Source organism: Anomaloglossus baeobatrachus, chromosome 1 (assembly GCF_048569485.1).
Source record: "Anomaloglossus baeobatrachus isolate aAnoBae1 chromosome 1, aAnoBae1.hap1, whole genome shotgun sequence".
Lineage (NCBI taxonomy): Eukaryota > Metazoa > Chordata > Amphibia > Anura > Aromobatidae > Anomaloglossus > Anomaloglossus baeobatrachus.
The window spans coordinates 931,709,139-931,724,140 of NC_134353.1; the positions used below are offsets into that span (position 1 = coordinate 931,709,139).

The 15,002-nt window shown below is 44.4% G+C and overlaps 1 protein-coding gene across 1 annotated transcript in view; it reads right to left on the reverse strand.

Moving 5' to 3' along the window:
• DCC (DCC netrin 1 receptor) overlaps positions 1-15,002 on the reverse strand; it is a 1,217,792-nt gene that overhangs the window by 205,965 nt on the left and 996,825 nt on the right. Inside the window, exon 15 of the mRNA XM_075328185.1 lies at positions 11,021-11,215. Within this exon, the coding sequence (XP_075184300.1) occupies positions 11,021-11,215 (195 nt within the window). The remainder of the gene's footprint in view (positions 1-11,020; positions 11,216-15,002) is intronic.

Genomic DNA, 15,002 nt, shown 5'->3' on the forward strand with positions numbered 1-15,002 from the left:
CAGCTGCAAATCCTTATACCCCCACTCCCTGTTTCTATATACTGTATACCTGCATTTCCCTTGATTTGTTGCTGGTGATAGAGTTTACTCCTAAGCTGCCCAGATTGCAAGCAGTCGGCTTGAAATCTCCTGTCGTAACATGTTGTATGTTGCTGTCATTCTCCCAAGGTTATCTTGTAGATAAGTTATCTGTTTGAATTCCCCTGTTTAAGTTTCCGGTGTGATTTCAGTCTTAGTGGGGTTAACTAGTGTTCATTGTATCCAATCACTACTTAGGGCTTATTTCAAGGTCAGCCAGGGCCTAGGTATCCTGATCGGCAAATAAGGGTGGCTTTACATGCTATAAGATTGCTACAGCGATCTGGTTGGGGTCACGGATTTTGTGACACACATCCGGCCACTGTAGCGATCTCGTTGTGTGTGACTCCTAGGAGCGATTTTGTGTCGTTGCAAAAACGTCCAAAATCGCTCCTCGTTGACATGGGGGTCCTCTCCCAATTATCACTGCTGTCGCTTGGGTGAAGTTGATCCTCGTCCCTGCAGCAGCACACATCGCTACGTGTGACGCCGCAGGAACGAGGAACCTTTCCTTACCTGCCACACGCCAGCAATGAGGAAGGAAGAAGGTGGGCGGGATGTTCGTCCCGCTCATCTCCGCCCCTCCGATTTGATTGGGCGGCCACTTAGTGACGTCGCTGTGACGCCGAGCGAACCGCCCCCTTAGAAAGGAGGCGGTTCGCTGGTCACAGCGACGTCGCTGAGCAGGTAAGTACGTGTGACGCCGCCGTAGCGATAATGTTCACTACGGCAGCGATCTTCACATATCGGCATAACGATAGGGGCGGGTGCTATCATGCTCGCCATCGCTAGCATCGGCTAGCGATGTCGCAGCGTGTAAAGCCCGCTTAAGTGCAGTCCCTATCCAGGGACGTTAGGGGAGCCAGGAGCCAGTGGTAGGTTTTATCTGTGGTCACCATCTTTCCCTTTCCCTAGAGACAGGGTTTCCATCTTTCCCCCTCCCCTTTCACCATTCGTCTGGTATTCCCCCATACCTAGCGTGACACAAACGTAGAGTAAATCACCATTTTAGGGCTCATTTTACAAACTACACCCTCAAAAGTACAGAAAATGGGATGGGTGGGAAGTATGCACTAACCCTGTGATGTCTGAGAAAGTTAAAAACTTGCAGCCAACAGGATCGTTAAAAACTAAATTATACTTCACATGAGGACACTTTCCCCTTTTGTTGGCCGGTGAATCTCCGGCATTAAATAATGTAACAAATTGATATATTCCATTTTTTTTCCCCTTAAAATCTCAGATTTAAGCTCTGAAGGCAAAACGCCTCGGAGACAGAAAATATAGGAGAACGTCACCCTTCCTCACCTCTGGCAATGAATAAAAGGCTGGCTCATTTTTAACCAAAAGGAAGAAAGCTCTCAGGACCCCGGCACCGAGAAGAGATTCAGTGAGAGATGATTACAATCCTTTCATTTAGTATTTCATTATAGCTTTAGGTCAAGGTAAAATGGCGAAAAAAATCACAGGAATCTTGGCCTTGTTAGCAATTTTGAAAAATTTGTAGAGATTTGTGTTACTGAGCGCTGATTATAGAGTAGAAAAGGAAGAATGAGGTGAACGAAATTAAACAGAACCGCTGTATCTTCCTGTCCGTAATTGTTTGGCTTTGATATCTATAAATGTGGAAAGTTCAGTTTCCTTCATCGAGTGAGATAATTGTCCTTCGAACAAGTTGTACAAAAACATATATTCACCTAATCATCAACAATAACATTTTCGGACGTGCGTGTTGGTTTCAATGTCTTAGAGGGGTTGTCTATTCTTAGAGGCCCGATATCAAACACCCAAGTAGGACATTTTTTAAATAATATAGGGGTTCCCCAGTCTAGAAATTTCATTTATGAGCCAAGTAGCTTTGAAGGGAACCTGTCACCAGATTTTGACTTTCTGAACTAAAACTAGCATCTTAAGCAGCGCCTGTGCTCCATTCTATGATGGTGCACCTTCCCCCCTGAATCCCCTTGTAGACCCCACAAATACCTTTATAAAACCTCCCGCCATGAATGTAAATTGTCCGGTTCGGTCCGATGGGCATCCTAACCTGTGCCTTCTGTCCCTCCTTTCGCCGTCCTCCTGTGCCGATTGATGTAGATGACGCGTCGGACGCCATCCATGTAGGAGAGCAAAATCTCGCACCTGCGCAGACATATTCCTGGCTTGTGCGGCGCACTTCGCTCTGCCTTACTCTGGGCGAAAATATAGGTGCACATGTGCAAACCGGCGAGTTCTCCAAGCAGGAAGAAGATTTTACCCAGTGATGTGGATGACATCACCCACTTCATCGACATTGCTGGACAAAATATTGTGCCTGTGCAGACATATTCACGGCTCAAGCAGGCACACTTCGCTCTGCTCTACTGTGGGTGAAAACATAGGTGCATTTATGCGAAACGGCAAGTTTTCCGCGCAGGCGCAAGATTTAGCCCAGCAATGTGGATGACGTCACCCCCTTCATCAACATCGGGCAAAGTCTCACACTTATGTGGAGAACTCGCCAGTTCGCGTAGGTGCACCTATGATTTCAGTTCTGCACGCAATAGGGCAGAGCAAAGTGCGCATGCACAAGCCGGGAAAATGTCTGCGCTGGCGCAAGATTTTGACCGCCTAAGTGGATGGCGCCTGAGGCGTCATCCACGTCAATCAGCACAGGATAACAGCGAAAGGAGGGACAGTAGGCGCAGCTCAGGATGCCAATCGGACCGGACCGGACAATATACATACATGGCGGGAGAATTAATAAAGGTATTTGTGGGGTCTACAAAGGGGTTAAGATGGTAATGTTTACGTTTATAGAATGTAGCACAAGCGCTACTTAAGGTGCTAGGTTTAGTTTAGAAGGCCGAAATCTGGTGACAGGTTCCCTTTAAAGAGCATTTCTCTGTCTGGAAGACTCAACATGTCAATGCACTGCACAGGAAATCAACTAATATCACTAGGAATTGTGCAATACCTTATATATCCTGCAGTGGCAGTGTAGGAAGATCAAACACTTTCTATTTACAGTGCAACTGTCCACTCTATCCAGTGGTGGAAGACCCCTTAAAAAGGGTCACTTTCGTTACTGTCCAGGAAGAACAGTGCCAACATTGTTGGATGTGATGCTTAAGTATATACAAATCTAAAAAACATAATAATGGGTCTATACTTAGCGAGAAACATTGGGTCTACTGACAGTGTTTTTTTAGGACCACCATTGAATTCAATGAAGCCTGTCAATGCTTGTTCAACACATGGTCAACTGAAAACTCCAAGTTCATATTTTACTATCAATGGTAATAGGAACCTGTCACCAGATTTGGCCCCTATAAGCTGTGGCCACCACTAGTGGGCTCTTATATAAAGTATTCTAGAACACTGTATATAAGAGCCCAGGCCGCTCTGTATAACGTAAAAAACACATTTATTATACTCACTTAGGGGGGCGGTTCATTCCGATGGATGTTGCTGCTCTCCGGTCTGCAGCCTCCTCCCTCCAGTCCGGCGCCTCTTCTCTGCTGCGATCTTCATCCTCTTTCTATCCAGCCCAGTGTGCATGACACGTCCTACTTCATCCACACAGGCTGGTATTGCGGTCCTGCACAGGCGCACCGTGATATGCCCATCTGAGGGCAGATCAAAGTACTGTAATGCACAGGTGCAAGGAAAAGTTAAAGACCGACCGTGCATGAGCACTACAGTACTTTGATTTACCCTCAGCAGGGCAGATCAAAGTGCCCCTGTGGGGTACCACCAAACCGGCCTGTGTGCATGATGTAGGACGCGTCATGCACACAGGCCAGTGAAGGAGGAGGATTGCAATCGCAGCTGAGAGGAGGAACCAGACTGGAGAGCAGCGACACCCATCGGACCCGAGAGTAGTGACACCTGCCGCCTAGGTGAGTATAATAAAAGTATATTTTATGTTCTACACAGCAGCCTGGGCTCTTAGATACCGTATTCTGGAATGCTGTACATAAGAGCTCACTGGTGGTGGCTGCAGCTTATAGTCGCCAAATCTGGTGACAGGTTCCCTTTACCATTGATAGGAAAATATGAACTTGGAGTTTTCGGTTGACTATGTGTTAACCAAGCATTGACAGGCTTCAATGAATTCAATGGTGGTCCTAAAGAAACACTCTATCAGTAAAACTAATGTTTCTCGCTATGCTGGTAAGTCTAGATCCATTATTATGTGTTTTAGGTTTTTGTAAACTTAAGCATCACTGGCTGTATCTTCCATTGTATCTGTCTGTTGATGATGCAGCGTTAATTTTACCAATTGCCATTTTAGGCTAAGTTCACACTTCCGTTGTTTTGCATCAGTCACAATCCGTAGCCTTGAGGAATTACGGAATCCTGCAAAATATTTTGCAGGAATCCAGTATTTCCCCATAGACTTCTATTAGTGACGGATTGCGACTGATGACCCTGCGTTGCATCCGCTGCGTCGCGGTCCGTCGTTCTGCAACGCAGAATGTAACGTTTTTCGGGCCGTCAAAATTAACGCGCCGTGCAGGAATCCGTCGCCATCCGTCAAGCTTGTAATGTATGTCTATGGTGCTGGATTCCGTCGTAATCCGTCTTACGACGGAATCCAGCGCAGGATTCCGTCATGCTCTACTGAGCATGCCCAGCATGTTTGGCACGCCCACTGGGCTGTCCCAAACACAAACGGATCATGACTGATCCGTCAAAAAATGGACGCACAGCGGATGCAACGGACGCAACGGAGCAGTTTTGAAAGGAATCCTGTGAAAAACACTTCCGTTGCATCAGTTGCCAACTAAAAAACGACTGATCCGTTGCTGACGGACCTGACGGATCTAAAACAACGGAAGTGTGAACTTAGCCTTAGCCAAATTTTTTTTTATAATGTGTATGTTATTGTTTAACATATTCTGGTCAAAATTGGTGAAAGAAAACAACAACAAAAAGTTATCTTTGAAATCAAAGAACTAAAAAAGTTTGAAAACAAAACTTCTAGAATGTATGCATGACGAGACCTCGTCAGATAGATATATGTCTATTGTAAGCCAATACAACCTACAAAACGTCTTATACTCGAGCATGATGACTGATAGATGGAGCATTACATCTTCTCTTTATGTCTCTTGAGAACTCATCACATTGATAATGACCAGAGAGGAGTCGAAGAAAATCTATTGCTCGTCTGCCAAATACCAACAGAGGATCATCTTATAAAATGATCATTATCCCCGGCGTCGGGCAGTTGCCGTCTTCTCCCCATGACCGCGTTTAGCGCAAAGGATGCTGAACACAGCTCTCACCCACAACAGCAGAAATAAGGCATTATGGATGCAAGGAGCATCGCATTCAGCTTCTCCGCACAGTTCGCTCCGTCCGGACACCCGGCATGCTTTATCGGGTTTGGTTTATTACACCCATATTGCAAAGAAATTCAGCCTGCGATGCAGGAATGTAAAATGATAAAAGTGCCATTGTTATTTTTTTATCACCTCCATGATGGAGTACCTTTTTCTGTTTTATAACTTTTTTTTGTGTGATATTGTTTAGAACCTTATTTTTTAAATCAGACACTAAGGTATAAAACTTTGTAAAGTTTTCTGACTTTTGTCTTCAATTTGTATATAGTTCAGGAAATCAGATCTAATAATATATTGTAGTTAGTGTAAATTAAATGGAAAACATAAAAAGAGTAGAGTGGATTTGTTGCGCCGACGTCCCTGCACTGCTCTCCCTCTCCGCAGCAGGGACGCTGGTTCACTCACTGCCGCGGCCGGACCGCGACCTACCTCGCTGCCCCGCAATCCTCCATCTCCTCCTGCATGTCTCACAGATCCCCCAGGAGCGCGTTCACACGCTTAAAGGGCCAACCCCTTATTTCAGCCTACAGCTAAGAGACACTAGGCACTTAAGGCATTCTCTCATTAGGGGAGGTGCCTGAGCAACATGGTCAGTTATTCAGCTAATGTCCATCTAGCTAGCTACTTGTCAGGGCCAATTTGACCATTGCCCACTACCTGTACCTATGTCCCATACATGTGATGCAGGGGGGGGCGTCATTCCACTTGCCCATTGGAACACCCGTGACATCATCATGGAGTGCTGATGGGTTGTCAGCTGATGTCCCCCATGCCTGTCACTAACTCTTCTGTGAATGCTAGTCATTAGCCAAGGCGGCACGGTGGCTCAGTGGTTAGCATTGCAGCGCTGGGGTCCTGGGTTCAATTCCCAGCAAGGACAACATCTGCAAGGCATTTGTATGTTCTCCCCGTGTTTGAGTGGGTTTCCTCCAGGTACTCCAGCTTCCTCCGACACTCTAAAAACATACTGATAGGGAATTTAGAATGTAAGCCCCAATGGGGACAGTGTTGCCAATGCATGTAAAGCGCTGTGGAAGTAATAGCGCTGTATAAGTGAAAAAATATTATTACTATTTTTATTATTGTGATTTCTGCTATTCATAGCAATGCTGTTGCACTGCTATGTATAGCACTAGTGATTTGATGATTGCAGATTCAAATCACCTAAGGGGACAATCAAATACATTAAAAATAAAAAAAATCTTTTTAAAATATAAAAAAAATAGAAAAAGTACAAAAGGTCAAACCACCCCCCCCATCCCCCACTTTGCCCCATTCAAAATAAAACAATTAAAAATTGTCAAAAAAAATAAATCAAAAGGCAGAATTATTGTTTTGGGGCCTCTGCAACATAGCAATAAAATGCTATAAGAGGCGATCAAAACATGGTATGTACCCCAAAATAATATGAGTAAGCATTTCAGATAAAAGTGCAAAAAATAAATTCTCACACAGCCCCAAATCCTCAAAAAAATTTTTTTTTTCGGATGTAGGAAAATGGCGACAAAAGCAATAAAAAATGTTCTTACAAATCTGTGGCTGATTTTTACTGCCATTTTAAACTTTATTGTTCGTTTTGCTCTTCCGTAGAAAGGGGACGTCTATTGAACTTAATTGCTTACACTACTCTCATTGATAGACGCTCATGGTTTCGTCAGCTGTAGAACATTTACATGATCCGTGCAGATATCACCATTCCGGATAATCTTCATGTATAGCGTTATATTAACATTGACTCTTACAGTCTTCTTTGCTTTCTCAAACCTAAAAGGCAAGACTAACGGGAACTAAACGTGATTGCCAGACCCCATGAGACTAAAAGCTGTCATTCAACACTTCGCTGCGTTAAATCACATAATTGGATCCCATCATTGAAGACTCTAAATTCCAAGAATTTCAGCAGCTGCACTTATGGCATTGAATGCTAAGACGTCCAGCTGATATACGGCGGTGGCCTACATAATTTATTCATTTCGAGGATATACGTACCTTTCTCCAAGAACACTCGGTATATGTTCCAAGTAAAGGAAAAAAAAATTTAAAATTACAAATGGCCTTAAAGAGGTTGTCCACTACTGTTATATTGATGGCCTCTCCTTAGGCTAGGTCATCAATGTCTGATCGGACAGGGTCCAACACCCTGCACCCCCACCGATCACCTGTCCTCAAACCCAGCAGTTCCGGAGCTGATCCGTCTTCTGATAGTGGCTGCGGTTGGGTACTGCACATCTGCCTCCGCCTCCTATTGATTAGAATGGGAGGTGGATGTGCAGTACCCAGCCATGTCCGCTATTAGGAGACAGAGCAGCTTCGGAACTAAGCATTTCCCGTTGCCTGCTGCTGCCACCACCAGGACCGAGAACAGGAGGGGGTGCAGAATGTCGGACTCCTGTCGATCAGACATTGATGACCTATCCTAAAGCGGGCTTTATACGAGACGACTGATCGTGCGATGCATCGTCGGGGTCACGGTTTTCGTGAGGCACATCCGGCATCGTACACGACATCGTCTCGTGTAACACCTCCTAGCGACGCAGTATCGCTCACAAATCGTGAGTCGTGTACTCGTCGCTAGGTTTCATAAAATTGTTTCATTAAAATGGCGGCGGTTGTTCATCGTTTCCGTGGCATCACACGTTGCTCCGTGTGACACCATGGGAACGATGAACAGCAGCTTTACCTGCCTCCCGCGGCACCCGACGGCTTAATGGAAGGAAGAAGGTGGGCGGGATGTTTACATCCTGCTCATCTCCGCCCCTCCGCTTCTATTGGCCGGCTGCCGTGTGACGTCGCTATGAAGCCGAACGTCCCTCCCACTTCAGGAAGTGGACGTTCGTCGCCCACAGCGAGGTCGTCCGGAAGGTAAGTATGTGTGACGGGGGTTAAACGAGTTTGTGCGCCACAGGCAACTAATTGCCCGTGATGCAAAAACGATGGGGGCGGGTACGATCGCTCGTGCTATTGCACAATCGGTCGTCTCATGTAAAGCAGGCTTAAGGATAGGCCATCAATGTCAAAGTAGTAGACAACCTCTTTAAGTTTATTTGATTTACAACCGGGTGTTCTCGGTGGTGGAAGGGGGGTAGATGACTTGTTCTTAAAAAAAAATAATATAAATCATTAAATCTGTGCAATTTATAATTATTGGACAACATTAAAACGTATTTTCATGATAAGAAGGTAAAAAAGTCAAAATATTCAAGGGGTTCAAGGTGATTTTCTAAATATTTCCCATAAGAGTTGAGTTTCAGTCATTGGTGCTGCCTGAGTGGATCTCATGAAGGTTATGGAAAAACCGGGGTCAATCCTTGTTACATATTTTGAAGTCTTATATTGGTAAGGGGACAAAAAGGATTTGTTTGATCCAGCACCAAAAATGGATAAATCTCTACCAAAAAAGGATAAACCTCCAGCTGAAAACAATTTAAAAAATTCTGAGATAAAAAAAAATAACAAAGGTCCAGAATGGGCAAAACCTTACTCGTTTTGGACATTACTGTCCTCACTCAGTCATGGGTATGATATAGTTTTTTTTCCTATATGTGCAAGACCCTTTTAAGATGCCCCACCCCCCCAAAAAAAAGCCTAAGAAAAAGCCTAAGTGACATACTCATTTGTTAGAGATGCAAAAATTGAACCTCACTCTTCCAACTCCCATTTCTTACTAACTCGGACAAATAAATTATAGCAATTCTGATCAGTATGTACAGTAGTGTCATAAACAAGGACTGTTAGGAGTAAAAGAGCTTGGAAATCACCCTAATTCAGTACAAGTAATAATACGAGGCTGCTGAAAAAAAATTACTGTAGGGATGTGACTTGAGGGAAGGGCGAATGTGGCATCTGCCAAAAAGACAACCAGGTAATCATGCTGTCACGCTAGGTACAGGAAAGTACCAAGCACACGGTAAAAGGGAAAGGAAAGCAAACCCTGTGTCTAGGGAAAGAGAAGATGGTGACCCCTGACTGAACCTACTGCTGGTCCCTAGGGTCCCTCAGCACCATAGATAGGTTCTGCACATATGCGCTGAGCTGGATACCTGACCCTAGATATCCCTAGTGCTGGACCCTAGATAGGGAAAAGATGGGATGAGCTCTTTGTCAACCCCACTAAACAACTAAAGAAGACACAAGGAGGACACACGGGGTGAAAAGCATCAACTACTTATCCACAGATGACTAAGGTAGAAGTTCAGCAAAGTATTCAGAAGCAACGCCACAGAGGAGTACAAAAGAAATATCACCAGCACCAGTCCAAAGGAAGGAAGGGGTATGTAAACACCAAGGGAATACTGTAAATCAACGGCTGGGTGGAAGTTGAGCTCCTGCTGGGTCCAGAAAGGAGAGGGATGAATCCACCAAGAAAGCTTCCGATACCAATGAATAACTGACAGCAGGAACAATGGAAAGTCAAGGAGCATTCTGTGCAGCCAGACACCGTGACCTTCAATAGCCAGAAACCACATGACTGTCTGTCACACGTGACACACCTGTGACACATGCTCTTTTGGTTACGGTAGACATGGGACTAGGGTAGACAACTGAATATCTGCTCTGGCTAAAGAAAAGTCTAGCTTTGGCTCTGGAAAAGTCCATTACAAAGGGTAATACTAAGACATTTATGGAATATATTACACATATGTCTGATTGATGTAGGCCCCATGTCTAAGACTCACACCATTGTGGAAAACAGGGGTTTACAAGACCATGAGCTGGTGAGATGACCATTAATGGTGACATTCAGGTGGAGAATGGCAGTGACCGGGTGACTGGAAAATGCTTCCCTTCACCATTGGCCCCTTTATTTTTCACTAACAGAGGGGGTCTACTGATACTGGGAAAGAATGGACCTCTGCACATACGTAGCGTAGAATCCTATCTATCTCTATCCCCCATACAACTGAATGGCAATAGTTACGGTTCTCTGCACAACAGGGTAGTCAGCTGATGCCCCTATATTTGCACTACCGGTGGGGATCCTAGAAGTAATCAAAAACGTCACCATCGGCCCCTTCATTTGTCACTAACAGAGGGGGGTCTATTGATACTGGGACAGAATGGACCTCTGTACAGATGTAGAGTTGAATCCAATCCATCTTTATCCCCATGCAACTGAATGGCAATAGTTATGGTTCACTGCACAACAGGGTAGCCAACTGATGCCCCTATGCAAGTTCAACCGGTGGGGATCCTAGAAGTAATCAAAAAACACCATCGACCCCTTAATTTTTCACTAACAGAGGGGGTCTACTGATAGTTGGAAAGTATGGACCTCTGTGCTGGTGTAAACTTGAATCCTCTTTATTCCCATGCACCTGAATGGCACTGGTTGCGGTTCGCACAACGGAGTAGTCAACTGATGCCCCTACATTCTTACAACCGGAGGGGATCCTAGAAGAAATAAAAAACTAATGGGATATGCTAGTGATACACATCATCTCTTCATTGGGGCTTCCACCATTCCAAAGCTCAAACATACCCTAACTCGCAACTATCCTTGACCCCAATTTAGTTTCCCAGACCCTGTTTCGTGGCTTTCCATCCTCAGCGATGCTGTCTGATTTACTTTTACTGATATTTTTCAAACACTCTTGTATTCAATCATGACCACTTACCTAAATTCTCGATGGAATAGTAGCGCTGTTTGCTATCCACTCTCACAGTCTCGGCATAGGGGCTTCCGACACCGTAGCCAATTATATACCCTCGCACCACAATGTTCGGGTTTAGCGGCGGAGTCCAACTCATAATGATGCTGGTAGTCAGCGGCCTGACATGAAGAGAACTGGGCTGGTCTGGCACTTGGGATTCTATGAGTCAAACAAAAACAATATTAATATTCTATGACCTGACTCAGTGGAGCCCACAGCCTGACTAATACATTCTGATCATTGTGTGAATGTAGAATGTGTTATAAATAGATAATCCGGGCTCCGAGACCCGGCGCCTCTATCTGGTTTCGACTCAGTAAAGCCAGAAAAAGGGATTTCACAGAAGTTTTAAAGGACATGAAATTAATATTATGAATACTGCAAAAACAATTCGATATTTACTGGAAGTCAACCGGTATATTTCTGCAGAAGCGGATTGTCTTCCACAACACACAATGCATATTAATTTATACCTTTAATCAATTATAAAAGTCTCATTTTTAGAGTATCAGAGACACATTTATAGCATTGTCAACCGTTTTTGTAAAGTTTTTATATAAATTTACAAAGGAGAAGCATTTTCTACATAATTACAATAAATATATTGTACTGATCCTGAGTTACATCCTGTATTGTACTCCAGAGCTGCACTCACTATTCTGCTGGTGCAGTCACTGTGTACATACATTACATTACTGATCCTGCACTGATCCTGAGTTACAACCTCTATTATACTCCAGAGCTGCACTCACTATTCTGCTGGTGCAGTCACTGTGTACATACATTACATTACTTATACTGTACTGATCCTGAGTTACATCCATTATACTCCAGAGCTGCACTCACTATTCTGCTGGTGCAGTCACTGTGCACATACATTACATTACTTATTCTGCACTGATCCTGAGTTACCTCCGGTATTATACTCCAGAGCTGCACTCACTATTCTGCTGGTGCAGTCACTGTGTACATACATTACATTACTGATCCTGCACTGATCCTGAGTTACATCCTGTATTGTACTCCAGAGCTGCACTCACTATTCTGCTGGTGCAGTCACTGTGTACATACATTACATTACTGATCCTGCACTGATCCTGAGTTACAACCTCTATTATACTCCAGAGCTGCACTCACTATTCTGCTGGTGCAGTCACTGTGCACATACATTACATTACTTATACTGTACTGATCCTGAGTTACATCCATTATACTCCAGAGCTGCACTCACTATTCTGCTGGTGCAGTCACTGTGCACATACATTACATTACTTATCCTGCACTGATCCTGAGTTACCTCCTGTATTATACTCCAGAGCTGCACTCACTATTCTGCTGGTGCAGTCACTGTGTACATACATTACATTACTGATCCTGCACTGATCCTGAGTTACCTCCTGTATTATACTCCAGAGCTGCACTCACTATTCTGCTGGTGCAGTCACTGTGCACATACATTACATTACTTATCCTGTACTGAACCTGAGTTACCTCCTGTATTATACTCCAGAGCTGCACTCACTATTCTGCTGGTGCAGTCACTGTGTACATACATTACATTACTGATCCTGAGTTACCTCCTGTATTATACTCCAGAGCTGCACTCACTATTCTGCTGGTGCAGTCACTGTGTACATACATTACATTACTGATCCTGAGTTACATCCTGTATTATACTCCAGAGCTGCACTCACTATTCTGCTGGTGCAGTCACTGTGTACATACATTACATTACTTATCCTGTACTGAACCTGAGTTACATCCTGTATTATACTCCAGAGCTGCACTCACTATTCTGCTGGTGCAGTCACTGTGTACATACATTACATTACTTATTCTGTACTGATCCTGAGTTACCTCCTGTATTGTACTCCAGAGCTGCACTCGCTATTCTGCTGGTGCAGTCACTGTGCACATACATTACATTACTTATCCTGCACTGATCCTGAGTTACCTCCTGTACTATACTCCAGAGCTGCACTCACTATTCTGCTGGTGCAGTCACTGTGTACATACATTACATTACTGATCCTGCACTGATCCTGAGTTACCTCCTGTATTATACTCCAGAGCTGCACTCACTATTCTACTGGTGGAGTCACTGTGTACATACATTACATTACTTATTCTGTACTGATCCTGAGTTACCTCCTGTATTATACTCCAGAGCTGCACTCACTATTCTGCTGATGCAGTCACTGTGTACATACATTACATGATTACATGATATTTTTTCTTTATGGTGACAAGTCCTTTATAAATGACGCTAGCTTGCTGATCAGTTGATTATCGCAGGTCTGGCTTAGAAGCCCAACTGATCGCCGGCAGTTTCTGTTGTGAGATCCTTGGTCAATGAAGCTATGTGCAACCAGAAATGTATCTTCAGTTTTCTGGCCACTAAGTTGCACTGAAGTCAATGAAAGTGTTTTCTGACTTTATTTCTTGTATATAAGGCTTATGATTAGATCTGTAACAGTTTATTGTCCGGTTGGCGGGAACTCCTTCTGATCTTTACCCCAAGAGATCCAAACGATATCTTATTATGGCCAATGCTAAGTATCCAACTATGTCAAAAGCAACTCCGTGAGCAAAACATTGCGCCTTATCTCTTTGAGAAAGGAAGGGACAAGCTAATGCTTTTACATCATGGACGCAACGTATAACATAGCGGCAGCTTCTCATTATATCATCACGTATATTCTGAGCGGTAAAGCCATTATAAGATATCGCGTGAGAAGTATTCCCAAAAGAGCATGAAATTGTAACTAAAAGCTGAGATTAGAACCATCAAAATGTCATATTTTTCTAGCTTCGGATTGATACGTTTGCATTAACAAATAGCGATGATGCACATGAAGCGTTATCAAGAAAACTATAAAAAGAAAGTTATAAATGATGGCTAAACGCAAGACAATGTTACTCGATGGCAACAATGAGCGCACGATACCAGATACGTACTAATTATCAGAAATTTTCAACTGTAAAGGCTGCTTTACACACTAGTGATGTCGCTCGTGAAAGTACCCGCCCCCGTCATTTGTGCGTCATGGACAAAATCGCTGCCCGTTGCGCACAATATCGCAAGGCCCCGTCACACGTACTTACCTTCCAAGCGACGTCACTGTGGCCGGCGAACCACCTCTTTTCTAAGGGGGCAGTTAGTGCGGCGTCACAGCGACGTCACACGGCAGGCGTCCTAGAAGCGGAGGGGCGGAGATCAGCCGCATTATCTACACGCCCACCTCATTGCTGGAGGATGCAAGTAAGCTGTTGTTCGTCATTCCCGGGGTGTCACACGTAGCGTTGTGTGCTGCCTCAGGAACGAAGAACAACTTGTGTCCACAACGACCAACGAGATTTTGAAAATGAACGACGTGTCAACGATCAACGATTAGGTGAGTATATTTGATCGTTAACACTCGCTCTTAGCTGTTACACGCAACGATGTTGCTAACGACGCCGGACGTGCGTCACAAATTCCGTGACCCCAACGACATATCGTTAGATATGTTGTTGCATGTAACGGGGCCTATAGCCAGTAGAGATGAGCCGACTTGTGGAAGTTCGGTTCGGCAGGATCGGTCGGATAAAGTTTGGCTTGCAACTCAGACTTGACTTGAACCCCACTGGGCAGTTTGGGTCTCGACTGCCCACATGCAGCCAGCCATAAACAGATCACTTCCGGGGAGGTTGGGCAGGGTTTTAAGGTTTTTCCATTTTTTTTGTTTGGTCCACACTACATCCAATCATGCTGTGTTTGCCTCCAGGATAAGCCAATAAAACACTGCAAGTGGCTGGCAGTGGGTTGAGCACCAAGCGTACCCGAGCACAGCAATGCTCAGGCGAATGATCAGCATACATAAAGCACCCAAACTCCGAACCCAAACCCTGTTTTTTTTTTGCAAAGTCTGTGTTTTATATGAACACCGAAACTCGGGTTCACTCA